The sequence below is a fragment of the Balaenoptera musculus genome, chromosome 5 (assembly GCF_009873245.2).
Source record: "Balaenoptera musculus isolate JJ_BM4_2016_0621 chromosome 5, mBalMus1.pri.v3, whole genome shotgun sequence".
NCBI lineage: Eukaryota > Metazoa > Chordata > Mammalia > Artiodactyla > Balaenopteridae > Balaenoptera > Balaenoptera musculus.
In genome coordinates, this window is record NC_045789.1 from 11,147,452 (window position 1) to 11,174,734 (window position 27,283).

Here is a 27,283-nt window from a genome sequence, read left to right on the forward strand (position 1 = left end):
CTGGTTGAAGTGGCCCTTGTCCATGGGTGTCAGTGATTTATCATTAAGAATGCCTCTGTTAGTTCCGTATTTATTTAAATGAAAACAATAAAACATTTTAGAAATACATTCAAAGATAAATCACATCATAGTTAAAGTAAAATTAGGAGTATGGGATTAACAGATACACACTACTGTATATAAAATAAATAAGCAACAAGGATTTACTGTAAAACATGGGGAATGATATTCAATATCTTGTAATAGCCTATAATGGAAAACAATCTAAAAAAAAAATAAATATAACTGAATTACTTTGTGGTACACCTGAAACTAACACAATATTGCAAATCAACTGTACTTCAATTTTTAAAAAAAGATTATTGAGATGTAAATTGCATGAACTTTGTAATAGAAAGAATCTGAGCTGGAGGGCTTTCCAGCTAAGCCATAACACCTATCAGGACTCATTTAAATCTGCATCAAAATGACATAATTAGATACGATTGACTTGGAAGCTTATTCAAGCTATTATCTATTTAATTTTGGTGAAAATTCATCAGTGTCCTTTGATATGTTTACATATGATTTGTTTTCTGCCGTTGCTTTCTTAATGTTGAAAGTTGTTACCTAGAGGTATTTGGTTTCTGTGAATTTTCTTTTTTTTCCATTTTCACCATGTATCATTGATTTTCTTTTAAGTGTGGTCATTTAGGCTCTACCTGGTTATTTTCTGATATCTTTTCTGAGAGAGAATAGAACTGAGACTGTATTTAACTTATGCAACATTCCCCACAAACACTTCAAATATTGGTCATTGTTTTTAAATTCCAATAAAAATGTATACTTTAGGGATGTTTATCATAAGGGGTTAGAATACTGAGCCCAATTTATACACCTCCACCTCCCCCCGAAATTTTTTTTTTTTAACTTATTTATTTATTTTTATGTATTTATTCTTGGCTGTGTTGAGTCTTCGTTTCCGTGCGAGGGCTTTCTCTAGTTGCGGCGAGCGGGGGCCACTCTTCATCGCGATGCGTGGGCCTCTCACTATCGCGGCCTCTATTGTTGCGGAGCACAGACTCCAGACGCGCAGGCTCAGTAGTTGTGGCTCACGGGCCTAGTTGCTCCGTGGCATGTGGGATCTTCCCAGACCAGGGCTCAAACCCACGTCCCCTGCATTGGCAGGCAGATTCTCAACCACTGTGCCACCAGGGAAGCCCCCCCTGAAATTTTTGATGACTTTTTAAATAGAGTGATTGGGACAGATTTTGAAAAGTAGCTCATTTTCATAATCACTCTATGTGCTGTACCATCATGCACCACTTGCTTGAATGCATTTCATTAAAAAAGGAAGAAAGTGCAAATTTACTCTGTACCAAGCAGAGTGTTAAGTTTCTTTGTGATGTTGTACCTTCCATCCTTAAAGAAAAATCACTATAAAATAATTATTATCTGTGTTCTCATTCATGCTACTGGTAAGTGGCAGAGCTTGGATTTGAAACCAAAATTTTTTTCATGCTGATTGCATGTCTGTGTAAAGGGTACTTTGTTTGTGTAGGCTTGTTTTTGCAATAATATACCACTAATTTTGGGAGAGAGACAAAGGATACTCAGTCTATCTCAGATGTGGGACATCAGGTCCCTTCATCATCTTTGGCTCATAGTGAAAAAATATGAGGGCTGTCCAAATTCTAGGAACATAGAAAAATGACAGGAAAGAAAAAGATTAAGGGGGTTTTGTTTTGCTTCTCTTACCTGCACAGATAGACATACCTGTTTGTGCATATGGTAATCAGTTTCCAAGATGATAGCTGTGAAACCCTTCAAGGTTATTTTATGTCTTTGGTTAATGCCTTTGGAATTATGGGAAAAAAGTATAATTTTTTTTCAGTATATCTTACTTCTTTAAGGTATTTTACTTTTATTCTAATATTAAATAGGTAACAAATTAATGATCCATATAACCCCTTGAACTAGAATTTACATCTTTCTCAACCATGCCAATTAAGAAATTCAGCTCCAATTTTATTCAGAATAGATCTGCCATATAATGTGGTGCTCTATTAAGGGTAATGATAGTGTTTGCTAAGGTTGTAGAGATCACTGAATAAAGTACTTTCTGGGAGCTTCTTGTTAAATCGTGGTGCTCAAGAACAAAGGATCCTATTTCTTCAGTTGAGATCAAACTGAGTTTCATACCACTTCTAATACAGTCAGTCTGCATCTGTGGAGGTAGTATTGTCTACAGGTCAGTATAACTTTTGTTTATTTAGACAGCATTAGAAGTATAATTAGAAGACACTGCTCTTACATACAGAATTTGTTTTTCCAAAGAAAATATTTATGGTAATAAAGATCCCTGGACTATGGGCAGGTCTAATTCAACCTGTGTGTTTTTAGGACCTGTTACAGTTAAAGTGACTATGACTTCTGAACCAACAAACATTAGATGAGAATTGAGAAAATATATTTTATCTGATTTGGAAATTTATACAAATATATGAAAATATGTACAAGGTTTGCTAAGGAATTAAAGGAAATTGTTATAATAAATTTGTAATAAAAATAAAATTATCATGTTGTAATGTTGTATTTGTCTTTCATGAATAAGTTGAAGTTGATTTGATGATATATTGTTATTCAACTTGTTAACATTGTCTTCAAATGTTAGCAAATTATAGATTATTGATTTTACAGTTTGAAGGCTTTCAATTAACTTATGACTCTAAAAGTTGTAATTCAACATAATTAACCTCAAAATTGTAGCATTTCATTTTTGGTAGTGAGACAGAAAAATATGTTTGTGTTTGAAATACTGTTGTGTTCAAGTGAAAACTTCATTTTATGAAATCCATTGACTCTATAGGTACTAATTGTGTATTAGGCACCTGGGGTCTCAAAGCAAAGCAAAAATGGCCTTTGCCATTAACAGGCTTAAGGTAGGGACTTCCCTGGTGATACAGTGGTTAAGAATCCGCCTGCCAGTGCAGGGGACATGGGTTCCATCCCTGGTCCGGGAAGATTCCACATGCCGCAGAGCAGCTAAGCCTGTGTGCCACAAGTACTGAAGCCCATGAGCCTAGAGCCCATGCTCCACAACAAGAGAAGCCACCGCAATGAGAAGCCCGCGCACCACAACGAAGGGTAACCCCCGCTCGCCACAACTAGAGAAAGCCCACCTGCAGCAATGAAAAGCCAATGAAACCAAAAATAAAATTAAAAAAAAAGCTTAAGGTAAAATAGTAAAGTCAGATAGATAAATAGATGTTTACTATGTAAGGTAATACTTGAGGATGCATAAAGGAGGAGTACTAAGTCCAAAATGGAAGAGAGTAGGAAGGGGGATCAGAGATGGCATCTGGGAGGGACCATGTTGTAGAAATAGGAGTTTTACCACATCACAGTTCCTGGAAGGACATTCCAAGCAGATGGTTCCACTTCTGCTAATGCCTTGATGGTGAAAGTGAACAGAAAGTGGCAAGTAGTAATCAATGCAATTGGAGAATGAAATATGAGACATAGATTTTAAAGTCTTTCTAAAGAATATGGATAATTCCAACCTATAGATATTTTGTCTCTCTCATTTAGCTGGAATAAAGAATTTCATTTAAAAGACTATCTGTAGATAAAGTGAAACAAAAGATTTTTATCTCTAATAGATTTTATATCTATTCCATGTCATCCCATTCAGTGTATAAATATCTGTGTATCTATGATGTTTTTACTTAAATTAAGACAGATATATGAGTAGCACATATGTATTGTAAATGGAAGTCTGGTGGTTTTCATTAAGAATTTTATTGTAATTCTTTTTTCTGAAAATTTTTCATTAGTTAAATCCTTTGAATACTTGCCTAAGAGACATGGGATTTATTCACTCTTTTATTTTTGATTGCTGATACAAATGTAAGCAATACTAAAAAAAAGATCAAGAAATATTTCAATATACATAAATTCTGAAGATATTTCAAAAATAATGGTAAATATCTTGACATTAATACATTGAAGGCCATAGGTTCACCACCAGCTGCAAATCATTATGGTTGATCATGCTCTTATTAGAGCAAAATTATTCACTGGGCGTTGAATGGAAATAAATCTTGCCTATAAATAAAAAAATCGCAGCTGAGAATGATGTTAATTAAAGCATTATTAAGAGTGAAAGTGTAAACAAAATTGTATTATTTTTTGTATCCATTTCAGAACATCTAAGCTGGGAGGAAAATGAGATAGTTTTAATTTGTGAAAGACTTCACAAACTAGAATGTCTTTGTATTTTAAGCTTTCTTCAGCTAAAGCCTTGCAAGAATACTTAAATGTTTTAGAAGTGGTTCACACACAGTTTGATTTAAATTCAAATTCGGTGAGTGCAATTAAAGATCATCCAATAAAAATCATGAAAGGCAAATTGATTTTATATCATTTAGAACAAAATATCAAAATTTAAAAACGCATGTGTGAAAGAGAAAATATTTTCCATTTTTGTCATACACTTCCTCAAGGACATGAAAGTATTTTACGTGATCAATCTAATAATTTATCTGCAAAGATGATAAAATGGAGGGCCTGTCATTTTATGTAGTATTTATTTATTTTATTTTATTTTATTTTTTAAGAAATTCACGTTCTTTTATTTATTTATTTATTTATGACTGTGTTGAGTCTTCGTTTGTGTGCGAGGGCTTTCTCTAGTTGCAGCAAGTGGGGACCACTCTTCATCGCGGTGCGCGGGCCTCTCACCATCACGGCCTCTCTTGTTGCGGAGCACAGGCTCCAGATGCGCAGGCTCAGTAATTGTGGCTCACGGGCCCAGTTGCTCCGTGGCATGTGGGATCTTCCCAGACCAGGGCCCGAACCCGTGTCCCCTGCATTGGCAGGCAGATTCTCAACCACTGCGCCACCAGGGAAGCCCCTGTAGTATTTATTATTGTTAGTTTTGTTGCAATAAATAACAAAAAGAAACAGCATGATTCAAGTTGACAAAGCGGGGGTGTGCACATTATAGTTAAGGAATTAAGTGAAATTTAGAAACAAAGCAAAACAAAACAAAATAGGAACCAAATCATGGCACATTATAAAAACCAGTGAAAAATAGCAGTCACCGTAAGAGAAGGTTGTACCATACAGCTAGGAATTTCTGAAGTGGAAACATATCTGGGCCTTCAGCAGCATAAGCTCTTGGCTTTTCACTCTAGTGAAAACAGTATATACCATGCTGATTATGAACTGACCCTGTGGTTAGATAATGCTTAGTTTCTTAGTCCTGCTTTAGCACTTATCCGCTGAGTGACATAGGCAACTTATCTTTCTGCTGTAAAGTGACCATAGTAATATCTACTTCTATAGTTATAAGCATTAAAAGAGATAATCTGTTTCAAGTACTTGGTGCATCACAATTAATGAACTGCAGCTGCCACCTTCTCCTCCTCATCCTTCTTCTTTGTCTTCATCATCAATACCCTGACATTAATATGGTTCATAAATTTTCTATGCTTCTGCTTTTCTCTGCATGTAGTCTCCACTTGTCTTAGCATTACTAGTTGAGTTAGCTTTCATTTGTCTTTTCTTCAACTCATGGCTGTGGTTTCCTCATAAATTTATCTTGTTTATAACTCTACTCTAGATCCTTTATGATGTGGTTTACTTTCCTCTGCCAGTGGTCTAATTATCTCTAAACTTACTAAATCATACTCCAAAGGGAAGAACCTGTTCCAATTGGTTTTTTCTTTGAGTAGAGATTCTAGGGTCAGGTCATACCTTAGTCTGGTCTGTGGTTCTGTTAAGCTCAGGTCAATCACTTGTTGAGTCCCATGGTACATCTGGTGCGGCATTTTACCCAGAGAGCAATGATGGTGGCTGTCATATGCCTACTAAGTCTAAATAAATAAACATAAAAAGTTAAGATTAAACAATTTACCAAATTATAGAACTGGTGTGAGTAGTAAGGCTGAGTCTTGAATAGTAATCTCGTGTCTCCCAATAAAAATTTAGACTTCAAATATTCTTGGTCATTGTGAAGTGGTGGCACCATTATAAAATTTCTATACAAATTACTGGATATTTTGCTACATAGAAATTCAGAAAATTCTTTAAGTATCAGAATTTTACTATTTATTATTTTAGTGTAACAAATTTTGTGTCCTGACTGAAAAACCAATGTTATGTTTTAAAATGTCTTATTTATAATTGAATTCTATTAACTTGTTCTATTTGTTTTAACTTTTCTCAGGTTGCTAAGTTGGCTGTCACAGTGCAAGCCTTGGAGTCCCAATGGGGGACTCCGGATCAAGACGATCTACTCTGGTCTCCCGGTTGCCAATATTCAGAAGGAGTATTAGCAGAAAACATGATTCTCTTCCTTCTTCACCCTCCTCCAGTAATACAGTCGGTGTACACAGTTCGTCACCTTCCAGCACTAACTCAAGCTCAGGTAGTACAGGTAAACGCAGGAGCCTCTTCCGTACTCCTTCCATTAGCTTCCATCATAAGAAGGGGAGTGAACCTAAGAAAGAACCTACCAACCAGAACCTTAGTATTTCAAATGGTGCTCAACCTGGTCACAGCAGTATGCAAAAACTGAGTTTGGAAGAACATACTAAAACCAGGGGAAGACATTCTGTTGGTTTTAGCAGTTCACGAAATAAGAAGATAACAAGATCTTTGACAGAGGATTTTGAAAGAGAAAAGGAGCACTCGACTAATAAGAATGTCTTTATAAATTGCCTAAGTTCTGGCAAAAGTGAGGGGGATGATTCTGGATTCACAGAAGAACAAACTCGCCGTTCTGTTAAGCAGTCGACAAAGAAGCTTCTTACTAAATCTTTTTCATCTCACTATAAATTTTCTAAGCCAGTTCCACAGAGCCAATCCATTTCATTGGTACAGCAATCTGAATTCTCACTGGAAATTGCACAGTACCAAGAGAGGGAGCCTGTATTACTAAGAGCTTCTCCATCGTGTTCTGTGGATGTAACAGAACGGGCGGGAAGCTCTTTGCAATCTCCACTGCTTTCTGCTGATTTTACTACAGCTCAGACACCTTCAGAGTTCTTAGCCTTGACTGAAGATTCTGTGTCTGAAGCAGATGCATTTCCTAAAAGTGGAAGCATGGCATCCCACTGTGACAACTTTGGCCACAGTGATCCTACCTCTCAGATTTCTCCCAATCCTGCTGCTGCTACAAAGACAACAATAGACCTTATGGGAACTGTTCCCTGTGCAATTATGTCTCCTGGGAAATACAGGTTAGAAGGTCGGTGTAGCACTGAATCTAAATCCTTACCAGAAACCTCTGCTGCTAATCAGAAGGAAGTGTTATTGCAAATCACTGAACTACCTGCTATGAATGCGAGTGACTCAGAGATTCACCTATCAGCAGATACAAGAAGAGGAGAACATATGGTGATACAAAATGGTGAAACAATGTTGGCAACAAGTTCCCCAAGGAAACTTGGATTTTATGAGCAACATAAAGCAATAGCTGAACGTGTTAAAGGGATCCATCCTATTTCAGATTCAAGGATAATACCCTCTTCCGGTGATCATTATATTTTAAACAAAACATCATATGGATATGATGCAAATCCTGCCAAAGGTATGATGATTTTCTTTGTATAATGATATGAATTATAATTTTCATTATAATTTCTTCAATTTTCTTATTCTATCTGATGGAAACTACATTTTTCTTAGTTTTCACTCTTTAATATTCTTTCCTATTTATAATTTGTCTTAAATCATTTCTCTGCTTAAACTTACTTCATTCGTATCATGCTGAAAATGTAATTCATCCATGTTACTTATTTTTCTTAGTTGTGTAATTCAGATTCTCACCCTCAGAAGAAGGTGGAAGGAAATTAATTTTATTTGCAATGTGGCTTTATCTAAAATAAGGGCTATCTTTTTTATAGTTCATGATAGAGTATTGGTATTTCTTAGTTAAAGAGTAGATATAGCCCAGACACAATCATTATAAAAGAAATTCGTATAATTTAAATTCTTTTTCCTGTTTTAACAAAGTTTTTATTATTAAATAGGATCCATGTTTTGGCACAGAAAGAGGGAGGGAAGGTTGATTTACTCCAGTCTGTTATTTAACAGAAAACATGGTTTTTCAATATAAAATTCAGTTCAAGAGAATTGTTGAATATATAATACCTACTGGCTGTATTTGACATTTTTTATTCTTTTTTCTGTACTGTGTGATTCCTACTACCACTGCTGCCACTTTTACTACTACTACTAACACTAATAGTTCTCCCAACAATGTGTCCCGTTTACTGTTCTGTGCCCTTTGGATACATTAATTTATTGAATCTGGAAGTGATGGAAATCACTACTGTTACTCTAACTCATTCTATAGGCACGATGATTGGAGCACAGACAGGTTAAGTAATGTGTCCAAAGTCACAAAGTTCATAAGTAATTGTTTAGGATACAGTCCCTATGAGGTAGGCACTAGTATGTTCCCCATTTTATACATGAGAAAACTGAGACCAAGGGATTATACAGCTGGCAAGTAGCACAGCCAAATTACAACTATCTCAATCCAAATTTCAGGCTCTTAATGACTAGGTTGTACTACATGTCATGACCCAGGCTCTTTCCAAAACATTAAGAATAATACTAAAATATTAAATAAAATTTGTAATCAGTGAAATTATATATTATATAATGTCAAGAATCATAAGTTTATCTGACTTACCTAACTAGTCTCTCCATGAATATAGCAATTTTACAGTTTTAAATGCATGCCTTAATTTTCCAACTGTCTTCATATTTTTTCACATTTGATACAAAATCACTTTTACACATCTGCCTACTTTTTTTCATTTTTTGTCTTGGTAGCCTTGCTTGTATTTTGGGATTTAGTTATACCTGCTTAATTCTTTAACTATAGTATAATTATAGGAATGATAATGATGATGATACTATGTGCCCAAAGATGTGCTAAGCAATTTGCATGCACTGTTTTATTTAGTACTAACCAAAGATTTATGTGGAAGTTATTAATGACTAAGGTTTAGGATTAAGTTAAATAACTTCATGAAATCACATTGTTAGCAAACGGTGGACCTCAGATTAGAATGTAGGCAGTTTTTTAGAAAATTGCACCCAAAAAAGGTAAAAGTATAATTATTTTGATTATATCTAATTCTTAGTTAGAAATGGTGACTTGCCTCAATGTCAAACTGAATAAATATTTATCTCTTTGGAAACTAGGGAATGATCAACAGTTATCTTGCTGATTTTTAATCTGTTGACTGAGATCCTAATTGCAAGCCATTTAACACATTAATTTCACTGAATTTGACACCATGATGCCTGTTCCTGGACATTAGGTGATAATTCATAGTATGTACAACTTGTAAAATAGAAAGAGACAGACAAATAAGCTGGTAATGTCAAAAAGGAAAAGTTGGTTGCATACTATTCTTCATTTTCATCAATAGGAGATATTCATCTGCTATTCATAAGGATTTTATAATTTAGAAGTTTAAAGATTTTAAAGCCATTTAGACAAATGTATTTTATGTAAGAAAGGGTTGCCAAATTCCATAATACTAAATTTATTCTGTATTTATTATGAAATAAGTTTAAGCTAGTATTTAATACACATATGAATGTGCTGGGTGTGCATTCATATCAGAATTATTAATGGAATTTTGACTTCTCTGGAAATTTAACTTTTACTCATTGGCTTAAAAAGTTACTGAAAAAACTGCCATATGTTGGCTTAATAGGTTCTAGCCAAGAGCCTTTAAACCCATAGATGAGCCCAAACAGAACAGTTTAATTCATTCATTCATTCATTCAACAAATATTGTTTTGGTACTGTTTTAGGCACTAAGGGTATAGCAATGAACAAAACGAATTAATTCCTTCCTTCATGAAGCTTACTTTCTACTGGGAATACTCAGACAATTAATATACAAATAAATAAATGTCAGGTGGTAATAACTGCTGAGGATGAGTTTAAAGCAGAAAAGAGGATTAGGAAGTTGGGGGTGTGATTGTAGTTTGCATTTTTTAACTTTATTCAGGTATAATTGGCAAATTGTATATTTAAAGTGAACAAAGTGATGATTTGATATATGTTACATTGTGAAAGGATCCCCCCCCCGCTCCATCAAGTTAGTTAATACATCGATCACGTCACATATTTACCTTTTTGGGTTTTGTTTTTGAGAAATTTAAGTTCTACTCTTAGCAAATTTCACTTATACAATACAGTGTTATCAACTATAGTCACCTTGTTATACACTAGATCCTCAGATCTTATTTATCTTATGACTGAAAATTTATACCCTTTTACCAAGGCAACCACTTTTCTACTCTCTGTTTCTATGAGTTCAGCTTTCTAAAAAAGATTCCACATATAAGTGATACCATGCAGCATTGGTCTTTCTCTGTCTGGCTTATTTCACTTAGCATATCTTCAAGATTCATCCATGTTGTCACAAATGACAGGATTTCCTTCTTTTTTAAGGCTGAATAATATTCCATTGTATGTAGATACTGCATTTTCTTTATCCATTCCTCTTTTCTCATACATAGGATGTTTCCAAGCCTCTGCTATTGTGAATAATGCTGCTGTGAACATGGGAGTACAGATATGTCTCTGAGATAGTGCTTTTGCTGCTTTTGGGTATATTACCAGAAGTAAGATTGCTGGATCATATAGTAGCTCTATTTTTAATTTCTTGAAGAACCTCCATAATGTTTTCCATAGTGGCTGCACCAGTTTACATTCTCATCAACAGTGCACAAGGGTTCCCTTTTTTCCATATGCTCAAAAACATTTGTTGTCTTTTGACTTTTTGATAATGGCCATCCTAACAAAAGTGAGGTGATATCTCATTGTGGTTTTGATTTGCATTTCCCAGATGATTAGGGATGTTGAGCTCCTTTTCATGTACCTGTTGGCCATTTGTATGTCTTATTTGGAAAAATGTTTACTTAGGTCCTTTGCCCATTTTAATTTTTTTTTTTTTTTTTTGCTATTGAGTTGTATGAATTTTGTGTATATTTTGGATATTAACCCCTTATAGGATATATGATCTGCAAATATTTTCTCCCATCCAATTGGTCCAATTGGTTGTCTTTTCTTTCTTTCTTTTTTTTTTATTGTTTTCTGTGCAGAAGCTTTTTAGTTTAAAGTAGTCCTACTTGTTTATTTTTGCTTTTATTTCTTTTGCTCTTGATATCAAATCCAAAAAATCATTATCAAGATGAATGTCAAAGAGCTTATCCCCATGTTTACTTCTAGGAGGTTTACAGTTTTTGGTCTTAACTTTCAAGTCATTAATCAATTTTAGTTGATTTTGGTGTGTGGTATAAGATAAGGTCCCAGTTTCATCCTTTCTCATGTGACTGTCCATTTTCCAACACTGTCTATTGAAGAGACTATCTTTTCCCCATTATATATTCTTGGGTTCTTTTTTTTTTTTTTGAATTTTATTTTACTTTTTTCTTATACAGCAGGTTCTTATTAGTCATCAATTTTATACACATCAGTGTATACATGTCAATCCCAATCGCCCAATTCATCACACCACCATCCCCACCCCGCCACGGCTTTCCCCCCTTGGTGTCCATACTTTTGTTCTCTACATCTGTGTCTCAACTTCTTCCCTGCAAACCGGTTCATCTGTACCATTTCTCTAGGTTCCACATACATGCGTTAATATACGATATTTGTTTTTCTCTTTCTAACTTCACTCTGTATGACAGTCTCTAGATGCATCCACGTCTCTACAAATGACCCAATTTAGTTCCTTTTTATGGCTGAGTAATAGTCTGTTGTATATATGTACCACATCTTCTTTATCTATTCATCTGTCGTTGGGCATTTAGGTTGCCTCCATGACCTGGCTGTTGTAAATAGTGCTGCAATGAACACTGGGGTGCATGTGTCTTTTTGAATTATGGTTTTCTCTGGGTATATGCCCAGTAGTGGGATTGCTGGATCATATGGTAATTCTATTTTTAGTTTTTTAAGGAAACTCGATACTGTTCTCCATAGTGGCTGTATCAGTTTACATTCCCACCAACAGTGCAAGAGGGTTCCCTTTTCTCCACACTCTCTCCAGCATTTGTTGTTTGTAGATTTTCTGATGATGCCCATTCTAACTGGTGTGAGGTGATACCTCATTGTAGTTTTGATTTGCATTTCTCTAATAATTAGTGATATTGAGTAGCTTTTCATGTGCTTCTTGGCCATCTGTATGTCTTCTTTGGAGAAATGTCTATTTAGGTCTTCTGCCCAGTTTTGGATTGGGTTGTTTGTTTCTTTAATATTGAGCTGCATGAGCTGGTTCTATATTTTGGAGATTAATCCTTTGTCCGTTGATTCGTTTGCAAATATTTTCTCCCATTCTGAGGGTTGTCTTTTCATCTTGTTTATGGTTTCCTTTGCTGTGCAAAAGCTTTTAGGTTTCATTAGGTCCCATTTGTTTACTTTTGTTTTTATTTCCATTTCTCTAGGAGGTGGATCAAAAAAGATCTTGCTGTGATTTATGTCAAAGAGTGTTCTTCCTATGTTTTCCTCTAAGAGTTTTATAGTGTCTGGTCTTACATTTAGGTCTTGAAACGATTTTGAGTTTATTTTTGTGTATGGTGTTAGGGAGAGTTCTAATTGCATTCTTTTACATGTAGCTGTACAGTTTTCCCAGCACCACTTCCTGAAGAGACTGTCTTTTCTCCATTGTATATCCTTGCCTCCTTTGTCATAGACTAGTTGACCATAGGTGTGTGGGTTTATCCCTGGCTTTCTATCTTGTTCCATTGATCTGTGTTTCTGTTTTTGTGCCAGTACCATATTGTTTTGATTATGTAGCTTTGTAGTATAGTCTGAAGTCAGAGAGTCTGATTCCTCCAGCTCTGTTTTTTTCCGTCAAGACTGCTTTGGCTATTCGGGGTCTTTTGTGTCTCCATACAAATTTTAAGATTTTTCGTTCTAGTTCTGTAAAAAATGCCAATGGTAATTTGATAGGGATTGCATTGAATCTGTAGATTGCTTTGGGTAGTATAGTCATTTTGACAATTTTGATTCTTCCAGTCCAAGAATATGGTATATCTCTCCATCTGTTGGTATCATCTTTAATTTCTTTCATCAGTGTCTTATAGTTTTCTGCATACAGGTCTTTTGTCTCCCCAGGTAGGTTTATTCCTAGGTATATTATTCTTTTTGTTGCAATGGTAAATGGGAGTGTTTCCTTAATTTGTCTTTCATATTTTTCATCATTAGTGTATAGGAATGCAAGAGATTTCTGTGCATTAATTTTGTATCCTGCAACTTTACCAAATTCATTGATTAGCTTTAGTAGTTTTCTGGTGGCATTTTTAGGATTCTCTATGTATAGTATCATGTCATTTGCAAACAGTGACAGTTTTACTTCTTCTTTTCCAATTTGTATTCCTTTAATTTCTTTTTCTTCTCTGATTGCCGTGGCTAGGACTTCCAAAACTATGTTGAATAATAGTGGTGAGAGTGGACATCCTTGTCTTGTTCCTGATCTTAGAGGAAACGCTTTCAGTTTTTCACCATTGAGAATGATGTTGGCTGTGGGTTTGTCATATATGGCCTTTATTATGTTGAGGTAGGTTCCCTCTATGCCCACTTTCTGGAGAGTTTTTTATCATAAATGGGCGTTGAATTTTGTCAGAAGCTTTTTCTGCATCTATTGAGATAATCATATGGTTTTTATTCTTCAGTTTGTTAATATGGTGTATCACATTGATTGATTTGCATATATTGAAGAATCCTTGCATCCCTGGGATAAATCCCACTTGATCATGGTGTATGATCCTTTTAATGTGTTGTTGGATTCTGTTTGCTAGTATTTTGTTGAGGATTTTTGCATCTATATTCATCAGTGATATTGGTCTGTAATTTTCATTTTTTGTAGTATCTTTGTCTGGTTTTGGTATCAAGGTGATGGTGGCCTCATAGAATGAGTTTGGGAGTGTTCCTTCCTCTGCAATTTTTTGGAAGAGTTTGAGAAGGATGGGTGTTATCTCTTCTCTAAATGTTTGATAGAATTCACCTGTGAAGCCATCTAGTCATGGACTTTTGTTTGTTGGAAGATTTTTAATCACAGTTTCAATTTCATTACTTGTAATTGGTCTGTTCATGTTTTCTATTTCTTCCTGGTTCAGTCTTGGAAAGTTATACCTTTCTAAGGATTTGTCCATTTCTTCCAGGTTGTCCACTTGATTGGCATAGAGTTGCTTGTAGTAGTCTGTTAGGAGGCTTTGTATTTCTGTGGTGTCTGTTGTAACTTCTCCTTTTTCATTTCTAATTTTATTGATTTGAGTCCTCTCCCTCCTTTTCTTGGTGAGTCTGGCTAATGGTTTATCAATTTTGTTTATCTTCTCAAAGAACCAGCTTTTAGTTTTATTGATCTTTGCTATTGTTTTTTTTGTTTCTATTTCATTTATTTCTGCTCTGATCTTTATGATTTCTTTCCTTCTGCTAACTTTGTGTTTTGTTTGTTCTTCTTTCTCTAATTCCTGTAGTTGTAATGTTAGGTTGTTTATTTGAGATTTTTCTTGTTTTTTGAGGTACGCTTGTATAGCTATAAACTTCCCTCTTAGAACTGCTTTTGCTGCATCCCATAGGTTTTGGATCATCATGTTTTCATTGTCATTTGTCTGTAGGTATTTTTTGATTTCCTCTTTGATTTCTTTAGTGATCTCTTGATTATTTAGTAACGTATTGTTTAGCCTCCATGTGTTTGTGTTTTTTACGTTTTTTTCCCTGTAATTCATCTGTGATCTCATAGTGTTGTGGTCAGAAAAGATGCTTGATTTGATTTCAATTGTCTTAAATTTACCGAGGCTTGATTTGTGACCCAAGATGTAATCTATCCTAGAGAATGTTCCGGGCACACTTGAGACAAAGTGTAATCTGCTGTTTTTGGATGGAATGCCCTATAAATGTCAATTAAATCTATCTGGTCTATTGTGTCATTTAAAGCTTCTGTTTCCTTATTTATTTTCATTTTGGATGATCTGTCCATTGGTGTAAGTGAGGTTTTAAAGTCCCCCACTATGACTGTGTTACTGTTGATTTCCTCTTTTATAGCTGTTAGCAGTTGCCTTATGTATTGAGCTGCTCCTATGTTGGGTGCACATATATTTATAATCGTTATATCTTCTTCTTGGATTGATCCCTTGATCATTATGTAGTGTCCTTCCTTGTCTCTTGTAACATTCTTTATTTTAAAGTCTCTTTTGTCTGATATGAGTATTGCTACTCCAGCTTTCTTTTGATTTCCATTTGCATGGAATATCTTTTCCATCCCCTCACTTTCAATCTGTATGTGTCCCTGGGTCTGAAGTGGGTCTCTTGTAGACAGCATATAGATGGGTCTTGTTTTTGTATCCATTCAGCAAGCCTGTTTCTTTTGGTTGGAGCATTTAATCCATTCACATTTAAGGTAATTATGGATATGTATGTTCCTATGACCATTTTCTTAATTGTTTTGGGTTTGTTTTTGTAAGTCCTTTTCTTGTGTTTCCCACTTAGAGAAGTTCTTTTAGCTTTTGTTGTAGAGCTGGTTTTGTGGTGCTGAACTCTCTTAGCTTTTGCTTGTCTGTAAAGCTTTTGATTTCTCCATCGAATCTGAATGAGATCCTTGCCGGGTAGAGTAATCTTGGTTGTAGGTTCTTCCCTTTCATCACTTTAAGTATATCATGCCACTCCCTTCTGGCTTGTAGAGTTTCTGCTGAGAAATCAGTTGTTAACCTTATGGGAGTTCCCTTGTATATTATTTTTCGTTTTTCCCTTGCTGTTTTCAATAATTTTTCTTTTTTTTTAATTTTTACCAATTTGATTAGTATGTGTCTCGGCATGTTTCTCCTTGGGTTTATCCTGTATGGTACTCGTTGTGCTTCCTGGACTTTGGTGGCTATTTCCTTTCCCAGGTTAGGGAAGTTTTCGAGTATAATCTCTTCAAATATCTTCTCTGGTCCTTTCTCTCTCTCTTCTCCTTCTGGGACCCCTATAATGCGAATGTTGTTGTGTTTAATATTGTCCCAGAGGTCTCTTAGGCTGTCTTCATTTCTTTTCATTCTTTTTTCTTTATTCTGTTCCGCAGCTGTGAATTCTACCATTCTGTCTTCCAGGTCACTTATCCGCTCTTCTGCCTTAGTTATTCTGCTATTGATTCCTTCTAGTGTAGTTTTCATTTCAGTTATTGTATTGTTCATCTCTTTTTGTTTGTTCTTTAATTCTTCTAGGTCTTTGTTAAACATTTCTTGCATCTTTTCAATCTTTGCCTGCATTCTTTTTCCACGGTCCTGGATCATCTTCACTATCATTATTCTGAATTCTTTTTCTGGAAGGTTGCCTATCTCCACTTCATTTAGTTGTTTTTTTGGGGTTTTATCCTGTTCCTTCATGTGGTACATAGCCCTCTGCCTTTTCGTCTTGTCTGTCTTTCTGTGAATGTGGTTTTTGTTCCACAGGCTGCAGGATTGTAGTTCTTCTTGCTTCTGCTGTCTGCCCTCTGGTGGATCTTCACAAATTTTTGAAAAGGTGTTCGGGAATTCCCTGGCAGTCCAGTGGTTAGGACTCTGTGTTTCCACTGCAGGGAACACAGGTTCGATCCCTGGTCAGGGAACTAAGATCCCGCATGCCTCGAGGCGCAGCCTAGCCAGCCCCACAAATGCATAAGCCAATTCCTTGCCATAAATCTTCTTAATATAGGTCTCCTACTGATTCTCTTTCTCTGACTGACAGATTTTGGTACTGGAGGTGGTTCTAGAGGAAGAGAATCTTAAGGATGAGTTTCTTAATTTCTCTTTCTCATAGTTCTTTGTTTTTAGTTTCCATTTTTACGTACAGTGGATGGGTTATTCCTCAAAGTAACATATTAACAAAAATTAGGGGGTAAGCCATACAGCTATTTGGGAGGAGTATATCAGTGCAAAGGGTATGGGGTAAAGATTCTGGGGCTGGAGCATGCCTGCAATGTTGTAGAGACAGCAAGAAGTCCAGTATGCCCTAAGCAGAGTGAACAGGGGGCTGGAGGGCAGTAGAAGATGAGGTTAGAGAGATGAACAGGTGAGCAATGGGAAGCCCCCTGTGTGGGGGTCGGGAGTAGGGTCATATCATGCAGAACCTGGTAGCCCACTGGAAACACATCAGCTTTAGGATTAGAGAAGCGGTCGTGATCAATCTCACTTATGTTTTCAGTGTATCATTCTGGTTACCTTGTAGAAAATAGACTGTGTGTTGGTTGGGGAGAGGCAGGTGGGAGTAGGCAGGGGCAGGAGGCTATTAGGAAGTATTGCAGTAATCAAGGCAAGCCCTGATGGAGTTTGTGCCAGGAAGTTAGTGCGGGAGGTGGTGAGAAGTGATCACATTCTGTATACAGTTGACGGTAATGAGGACAGGATTTGCTTATATGATTTATGTGAGGTGTGAAGAAGCCAAGGATGACTAGAAAGTTTTAGAGGCTTCAAAGTGATTATATAGTTAAGTAAAGGACCACTACTAATTCAAAAAGTTTTCTGTGATTGAGAATTGTTGAATGACCCTAAGAGTTTTCCATTTACTTTCAATGGAACATTTATAAAAACTACATTTAAGCATTTGTATTAATTTTTATTTATTTCTTTTTTAAATAGTTCTTGCCAGTAGCCTCAGTCCATACCGTGAAGGAAGATTTGTAGAGAGGCGACTGCGATCCTCATCAGAAGGAACTGCAGGGGGTAGCAGGATGATTTTGAAACCAAAAGATGGAAATGTGGAAGAAGTTAATAGTCTAAGAAAGCAGAGAGCAGGTTCATCATCTTCAAAAATGAACAGCATGGTAAGTGTATACATATGCCTGCATATAATAAAATAATCCCATCTATTACTGGCAAGTTCATGCTCCTTGCACAATGAAAACAGACTGAAGAATAATCCCATATATTACTGGCAAGTTCATGCTCCTTGCAAATTGAAGCAGCATATTTTTTGTTGTTGTGTTTCTTTTTTTAAGAAATTGAAATATAGTTAATTTACAGTGTTGTGTTAGTTTCAGGTGTGCAGCAGGGTGATTCAGTAATATATGTATATATACTCTCTCAGATTCTTTTCCATTATAGGTTATTACAAGATATTGAATAGTTCCCTGTGCTGTACAGTAGGTCCTTGTTGCTTATCTGATTTATATATAGTAGTGTATACACATTAATCCCAAAGGCCTAACTTATCTCCTCCCCATCCCCTTTGGTAACCATAAGTTTGTTTTCTATGTCTGTGAGTCTATTTCTGTTCTGTAAAGAAGTTCATTTGTATCATTTATTTAGATTCCACATATAAGTGATATTATATGATATTTGTTTTTCTCTATCTGACTTACTTCACTTAATATGATAATCTCTAGGTCCATCCATTTTGCTGCAAATGGTATTATTTCATTCTTTTTTTATGGCTGAGTAATATCCCATTGTGTGTACATGTATGTGTGTATATATATACACATGTATATATATGTATATGTATGTATATATATACCTCTTCTTTATTCATTCATCTGTCGATGGATATTTAGGTTACTTCCATGTCTTGGCTATTGTAAATAGTGTTGCTGTGAACATTGGGGTGCATGTATCTTTTTGAATTAGAGTTTTCTCTGGATATATGCCCAGGAGTCAGATTGCTGGATCATATGGTAATTCTATTTTCAGTTTTCTGAGGAACCTCCATACTGTTTTCCATAGTGGCTGCACCGACTTACATTCCCACCAACAGTGTAGGAGGGTTCCCTCTTCTCCATACCCTCTTCAGCGTTTGTTATTTGTAGACTTTTTAATGCTGGCCATTCTGACTGGTGTGAGGTGATACCTCATTGTGGTTTTGATTTGCATTTCTCTAGTAATTAGTAATAGTGAGCATCTTTTCATGTGCCTGTTGGCCATCTGTATATCTTCTTTGGAGAAATATCTATTTAGGTCTTCTGCCCATTATTTGATTGGTTTTTTTTTTAATATTAAGCTGTATGAGCTGTTTGTATATTTTGGAAATTAATCCCTTGTCAGTATTATCGTATGCAAATATTTTCTCCCAGTCCGTAGGTTGTCTTTTTGTTTTGTTATGGTTTCCTTTGTTGTCCAAAAGCTTTTAAGTTTAATTAGGTCCCATTTGTTTATTTTTGCTTTTATTTCCATTGTTCTAGGAGACATCCAAAAAAATATTGCTGCGATTTATGTCAAAGAGTATTCTGCCTGTGTTTTCCCCTAGGAGTTTTAAAGTATCTGGTGTTAAATTTAGGTCTTTAATCCATTTTGAGTTTATTTTTGTATATGGTGTTAGAGGATGTTTTAATTTCATTCTTTTACATGTAGCTGTCTAGTTTTCCCAGCATCACTTATCGAAGAGACTTTCTTTTGAAGGAAAAATTGGTTTGCATAGTTGATATCACAAGTCAGGGAGGCTAAGTTTTCACTTGAGACGCTCATGGGTCAAAACACATAGAAGCACACCAGGATAGCAACCCTTAAAACCTGTCTTTCTTGCTTCCATGGAAGGTTTGACATTCTCCGTCCTAGAGCAAGACCCTGGGATATACAGTCTAAGAAAAATGTTGATCATGAAGACAACCTCTGACAACATCATTTCACACCATTTCTCCATCTCTAGCCACCTAAAAAATGCCCTGTTGTAAACCACATGTATGCCAGTACCACCCTTAGACCCCTTAGTGCAGGGGTCCCCAACACCTGGGCCATGGACCGGTACCGGTCTGCGGCCTGTTAGGAACTGGGCCGCACAGCAGCAGGTGAGTGGCGGGTGAGTGGAAGCTTCATCTGCCGCTCCACATCGCTCCCCATCACTTGCATTACCACCTGAACCATCACCCTGCCCCTGGTCCATGGAGAAATTGGCTTCCATGAAACTGGTCCTGGTGCCAGAAAGGTTGGGGACTGCTGCTTTAGTGGATCCTATTCTTCCTGTCTTTCTATAGTTCCCACTTCATATAGGGTGAGAATCCTTGAGGGTCAAGGTGATATGCCCATCCAAAGCTTTAACACATTCCAGGTGACCGAGATTCCAGATTCCTGGTTCAAATTGCGGAAGCCTGCAGATGAGGGTGGAAATGGGGTATGTATAGGAGGGTGGGGTCTGAGCTTGCACTTGTGAGCTGGGGTGTCTTAGAGGTACTTGTATTAGCTCCCTCACCGTGTAGGATACAGCGAGGGTGGGAAAAGATGTGAGTGGACTGCAGCCCGGGAGGTCCATGAGGCCTCAGGCCTCACAAATATTGGGATGGGCTTGTCTTTTGGATTCAGTTTGCTCCCTTTCTCACGTGTCCTTTTTCAGCAGTGTCTTTGATTTTCTAGTATTTAACACTGCTTCTTTAAAAGGATCTATCTACCTACCTACTTATATGTGAAAAATGCTCGAAACTAAATCACTTATATCTATATATCTTAGACAGTTATGTTTCAAATGAAAATATTAGGTCATCTAGTTCTGACAATTGCAGTGTGAAGAAGCCTTAAGTTACTGAGGCAACACTGAGTGATAGCAAAACCATTGTGTTTGAATTTAGAGGTTCTAGCCATTAAGTCAGGCTTGGCCAGATTTTAATCTTGGACAAATCGTCTACAGAACAGCAAACGATAATGGGTTTCTTGTTTCTTTTATGCTAAAAAATGGCTATGTATGTGTGTATTTATATTTGCATATATAGAAAGATATTACATTATATTATATTTCATCTTTCTGTTCTTTGCATTTAAAATGTTATATTATTATTGTTGCAATTGATTTTTTTTGTCTAAATACAAGAACATGTTAAAATAGATTTCCAATTGATGCAACATTAAAAGTTATGGCTAATGAATTATTATGAAACATTTCTCTTCACCAAATTTCTATTATTCCTTTTTAAAGATGTATTTATATTAATAAGTGTGCCTTGTTTATTACCTTTGCCCAAAGCTGGGCCTTTTACTTATTCTTTTTATATCTCGTGTTTTTTCATACTACATTTATATAATTCTCCTCATAACATCACAAAATCATTATTCTTCTCCTCAGATACACTTTCAAGATTTAAAATTTTAAATGTCAAATATAAAAATGTGATTTTGTTAATTTATTTGAGGCTTTTTATAAATTTTCAAAAAGTATACCTGCAGTGATGTAGATCGTCCACTAGATGGCAGGATTACACCATTGCCATGGTAGGGGAGAGTGGACGGAGACTTGGTTAAACTATTGTACATGTTCACTGGATTCACAGGTAAAACTTTTTGAAATAAATACTGACACCCTTGAATTTCCACACGAAATGTATCAAAATTACTTTATGACCTTCTTCCTTAGGACTTTACAACTAATATCTCGATCTTTAATTAATTTATAGTGTAATAGTTAATTTAACATGCATACAATGTATTATTTAGCTCAGCAATATAAGGAAGAAATGCTAGGATTTTTAGGTAATTTTAGCTATATGTGAAGCAAGTGACATATGTTTCGGAATGATAGTTTTATGTGTGAGAAGATGCACACATTTTCTATATTCCTCTTCCAAAATAATTCAGGTGAATATGTGTGTTTAAGAATGCATCCATGGTTCAGTTATTCTTTTCTTTTAGAGCAATAGTAATGACATGTATTTTTAATACTTATTTGAACCAAGGGACTACTCTTAATGCTCCTCATATATTATCACATTCAGTCCTCACAATATTATGAACCGAGTGATTCTTTTACTCATCACGTTTTGCAAAAGAGTAAAATAAGGCACTAAGAAGATAAGCAACTTGCCCGAAAACACAGATAGTAAGTGGCAGAAGTAGGATTTAGATTTGGATACTCACTGTCTAACTTTAAATCCTACATGCTTTGGGGGGAATGTAATAGATTTAAAATTAATTTTTCATTTTTCTTGCATTATTTCTGTATAATGAAGTTAACACATTTAAGGCAATCTGTGCTTGCTCTAAGTCTAGACTACAACCCTCTGTAAGGGATACAAAAATAAACAAAATGTAGTACTTATTCCGGATTTAAAATGTGGTAATATGTCTCGATATGCTGATGAATGGTATCAATGTCTTTACTGAGAGATAGCTCATCCAAAAAAGAACTTTGTCACAAAAGAAGATATTTATACTTAGAAGGAACTAGAGTATTTCATATAGGTCATGAGGATTTAATTCTACCAATGGTGTATGGCTCTGTTTATTAAGATGCTGAGGTTTCCTGTGAATGACCAAAAATATTCCCTGACAGGTGAGATAGACTACAATTCTAGTGTTTTTGTACACTTTGGGGATATTTCAGTATAAAAGTGAAAGGGCAGGATGTATTAGCTCTTTGAACATCAGTGGCTCAGAAGAAATTGGACTTTGCTTAAATTTATTACAAGAAATCAATATATATGTAACAATTTGATGAGCATTCAAATTTATTAGGTATCTTCAAACTGCTTTAAATAAAGACTTCCCTTAATTTTCCTCTGAGTAACTTTCTTGATACTTACCTTAGGATGGTCCAAACATTTAAAAACAACTTTTCTAGAAGTAGACTCTTTCTTTCCAGGAACTTTCCCTCCAGATTATGATGTATAAATTATTAAATGTAAGGATTTGTCTTGGTTTCTCCAGCAGCTTCACACAGTGAAGTCTAACTCCAAATATTTATGAGATCACCCCGCTCTAAAAAAGTATTAACTGAGGCTAGATTTGTAGATGTTAAACAATATATAGCACCTGGCATCACTAGAGGAAGGAAAGTGCCTGAGTGTATGAGGAAGGATGAGCCAGGCTACATAAGAGCCAGCAACCTCCAAATTTTAGTGACTTTATAATATAGATTTATTTCTTGCTCTAGCTATGTGTTCATTGCGGAAGGTGCTGGAGTTCCATTCAGTATCTCCTCCTTCTGTATCCAGGCTGTTGAAGCAGCAGCTGTTGCAAAACACTGCCTTTCACTGTGGTGAAAGATCTCTGGAGGCCGCACCCCAGTAATAAATGCTTTACCTGTGAGAGACTCACTTCATTTCCCGTTGAGCAAATCTAATCACCAGGCCCAAACTTGCCACAAAAGGGGCCAGGGAGTAGTCCCTTGCATGTGTCTGGATGATGTAGACCCAGATACGTATCATGGGCACTAATGACTATGATATTCCCTAATAGTTTATTGTATCTCAGTTCTTTTAATTAGCTGAGATTTCCTGCTTACCTCCTCCCTCGCTGTTGTCTACAGGCATTTGATGGGCATAAAGTCATTTGATTTGATGCCTCACACTGAGCTTGGTCATTGTGGTTCAGAAAGAGGAAAACATCTTTGACACTGAAGAATTCATTCTAACCACAAGTTTTGTCCTTTGAGATGTGCTCTCTTCCTGACTTAAAGGCCTTGAGATGTATATCTAAATTAACTTTACTTGACTCCCGGTTTGGGAATATTACTATATTTGGAAGTACTTGTTTTCATTACATTAAAAAGCTGGTTTGGAAAGTTGTGTTAGCTTTAGCTTACTCAGCAAATACATCCACAAAGTTCCCCTGGACTATCTGTGCTGAGCGATTCTGACAGAATTCACTTATGGCCACTTTTACTCTGACAGCGTAATTCCTCTCATTTGCAGTTTGGCATCCTGTTGCCTTTGTGTAGAAACTGTGAATAGCATAGTAAAAACATGAGCTGTAGGACTTCTTCGCTAGAAGAACAGACCAGATTTATATTTGAGAAAAAAAACAGTTACTTGCGTATCAGCAGCGTCTCATGTTGTATCTTAATTCTTTGATATATTGAAATATAGAATTTAAATATTACTGACAATAATTGATTAAGACTAATTAAGCCCTATGCTAAATAGACAAGCACTTAACTATGCATTCACTTTTCTTCTGGGGCCTACTGTTTTCTCCTTTGTTAGCGTTTTCTTTATTCATTCATCCATTCATCAATTCATTCACAATTTCTTTCCATAAATATCTATTTAGAACCTACTTTGAAGATGCAGAGATGAAAGAGACAGCCCTTTAGAATTTTAGAGTTCCAGACTGGGAGATATTAACCTAATCTTATCAATACACCAGATTTAACCATTTTGACCATCTTAAAATTCAGAATGGGTGGGGCATGCTTGATTTGGATTGTGACCATTGATATCAAAAGTAAAAAAGGATGAAAAAAGGGCACATGAACTCCCGTATCCCTAATTTACCTATACTTTATCTCACATGCTCGATTGACACTGTTAATTATATACATAACTCCCTAGTGTTTTTGGCTAATTTCTAACATTGAGGGCGTTGCGAGTGCTGAGCAGGAACTCTGGGAGGCGCTGGGACAGTGAAGAAGAAAGCACAAAATTAATATCTAAAGAATCACTTTCAAAACATCCCGCCTCTACCATCCGCTAGGCAAAAGAGCTCTCCTGGGCTTGTTTGGTATATGCACTTTCACACGTTCATTTTGTGGCATGAAAGTTGTTGTTCAAGCTCAAAATTAAGAGCAAGTGAAAGATGATGATTATAAGATCTGATTCAAGAAGTTTCTCCTCTGAATCCTGATATCTTAAATAAGACTTTCAAATACGTAAAAATGTGAATGGCTTTTTGAGGGTTAAAATAATGATCTCAGCTTTTGATGTAACATTGTGAATGGAATTAAAGCTATATCATTGCATGCTACGAGGACATTTAATGAGAAAAGGAAGTCATTACTATATTTAAGAAAATGGGGGCATACAAATCATTCTCCTTAATCCTCATGTATTTTAAGAAGGAAAATCACAAGTATCACTCATTAAACATACAATTACATCTGTTGATAAGTAGTATATTAATTTTAGACTAATAGCCCTAATCCATAATGCCTTTATTGATTTTTCTAGTTACTAATGATATCAATGTTCTTCTAAGTGTATCATGTGTATGGCACTCACCACTTAGTTATTTGAATATGTTTCATTTATTAGATTTCATTCAGTCTTTTAAATGGAAGAACTTTTGTATATATTAGCATTTCTTATAGCACTTAGTAAAGTGCCTGGTGCACAATAAATATGGGAGAATTAAAGGTAAAATTGCTAATTAGGTTGTGATATATGTTGATATAGATATGAATTAAGGCCTTTAGAACAGTCACTATGTGTGGTGTCCTTATGCACATTTTTGACATTTTAACTTATTATACAAATGTACAGATGTTTCTATGATGCATTGTTTGATAAAACTGGTTTTTGATGCTAAGCACTTGATCAAGGCCATACCACCTTAGATATTGTTCTAGTAGAAGCATCATTCATTTTAGGACAATTGACCTTACAGAATGGTTTCCAGGATCATATCAGTACAATACTTATGGACTGGCCATACAAAGAAGATAAGACGTAGTCAATTGTTTGTGATATTATTGGAGAACCCATTAAAAAAATGTAAGTTCTGAGTCAAATATGTCTGTAAGGTGATATTTAAAAATCCCCTGTGTATTTTATCTACTCCAACTCCATTTCTTATCAACTTATAGATTCAGAATTGCCTTTAAAAAAGAAGAATTGGATAAAATATTCCATTCATTTTTTTTCATCCTAGCTTTTGGGATGAGTCATTTTTGTTTAGAAGCTGTCACAATTTGTATGTTTGGTGCACAATGCTATGAATAGCTTATTCAGAGAGTTAACTCACTTCATCTTAAATGACTTTAAGAAAAGTTGTAAGTAAATAAGTGCAGTATCCTAGTTATTACTATTTCTCTTCATACAGTTCACATGAAAATGTCCATAGCACCTAATTTTTCCCTCTGTGATTACATTATTAAAATTTACTATAAATGTCTTAGTTTGTTCAGGCTGCTATAACAAAATATCACAGACTGGGTAGCTTATAAGTGACGGAAATCTATTTCTCACAGTTCTGGGGGATGGGAAGTCCAAGATCAAGGTGGCAGCATGGTTCCTGATTTGTAGCCAGCATCTTCTTGCTGTGTCTCACCTGGTGGAAGGGGTTAGGGATCTCTCTGGAGCTTCTTTTATGCAGGCACTAATCCCATTCATGAGGGGTCCACCCTTATGACCTAAGCACCTCCCAAAGGCCCCCCCCTTCTAATACCATCATCTTTGGGGATTAGAATTTCAACATATGAATTTTGGGGGAATACAAACATTCAGGCCATAGCAATAAGCAATCACATTGTAATAATAGCAATGCTAGAATATATTAAAAGCTTCATTAAGAACAATATATATTTCTATTTATTATTATTTATCAAGGAAATAATTAAGATGGACAATAGTAGAAGAAAATTAAAGATTTTTTCTCTAACCACACTATATCTAGGATACCCGTTAGACAGTTTATACCCCTCTGAAATTAAGAAATTGGAAAATTAAGGTTGTTTACCTTTTATTCTTGGGATTAGAATGCAAAGATGTCAGTTTTACTTTTAATTGGTTCAGTTCATCTCAGTTTTCTGTAAGATGCAAACTATTTTATGCCTTGTTTAGGTAACCCCATGAGCTGACACAGCTTTCATAGTGTGAGAAAGAATATTTATTGATTCAGGATCCATGGCAAATCTCTGACCATCTGAACACTGCACAGTCTGTAACATAGAATTGACCTTGAGTAAAATAACTATCTTTTCTGAGGGAATAGTCATTGGAGTTTGAAGTTTGTACATTATTCTAGTTACACAATAAAGAAAAAAATATTCTTCCTAGGGTTATTCTATTATTTTGAAATCTAAATACAACATATTAAATTAATTTTAGTAAATTAAAAAAGCCAAACAAAATTTGACTTCCAAGGTCAAGAAGTATATTATTGTAGTAGAATTATGTCTAATATTTTACATTACAGTCAGTTTATAGAAAAGATATAAATATTTTAATATATTAATATTATTTTTCAAATAATTTAACAGTCAAGACAGACATTTATAATAATCTCACAAACCATCATATTTGCAATTCAGGATAAGAAAGTGTGATTTACAAATGAATCATGCATGTACATTTCACACTTTTCCTATGTGATGATCTTTTTGTTTAGTCACTCCTAATTTAGAGTAGCTGTCATTTTATCACTTTTATAATTTAATTCAGTGATCATTTCACTCTAGTGCTAAAAGTTTGCTCTGAAATTCCTCCTTTGTTTATATCTTCTGTTGTTCTAAGCTTGTTACATTCAACTGGAAACAACCCAAGTACCTTTTTTTTGTTCCATCTCTTAGGCTCTTTATTGTATACGTTTGTAATTTCCTTACAGAATTATGATTTTTTTTTTTTTTATAAATTTATTTATTTATTTTAGCTGTGTTGGGTCTTCATTTCTG

At 35.4% G+C, this 27,283-nt stretch overlaps 1 protein-coding gene across 3 annotated transcripts in view; it reads left to right on the plus strand.

Annotated features, from left to right (window-relative positions):
- Positions 1–27,283, plus strand: part of CCSER1 (coiled-coil serine rich protein 1) — a 1,333,501-nt gene that overhangs the window by 158,153 nt on the left and 1,148,065 nt on the right. For all 3 annotated transcript variants that reach the window (XM_036852949.1, XM_036852947.1, XM_036852948.1), the window contains exons 2-3: positions 6,212–7,576; positions 17,620–17,804. In XM_036852949.1, coding sequence (XP_036708844.1) covers positions 6,253–7,576; positions 17,620–17,804 — 1,509 coding nt within the window. In that variant the 5' untranslated portion in view covers positions 6,212–6,252. The remainder of the gene's footprint in view (positions 1–6,211; positions 7,577–17,619; positions 17,805–27,283) is intronic.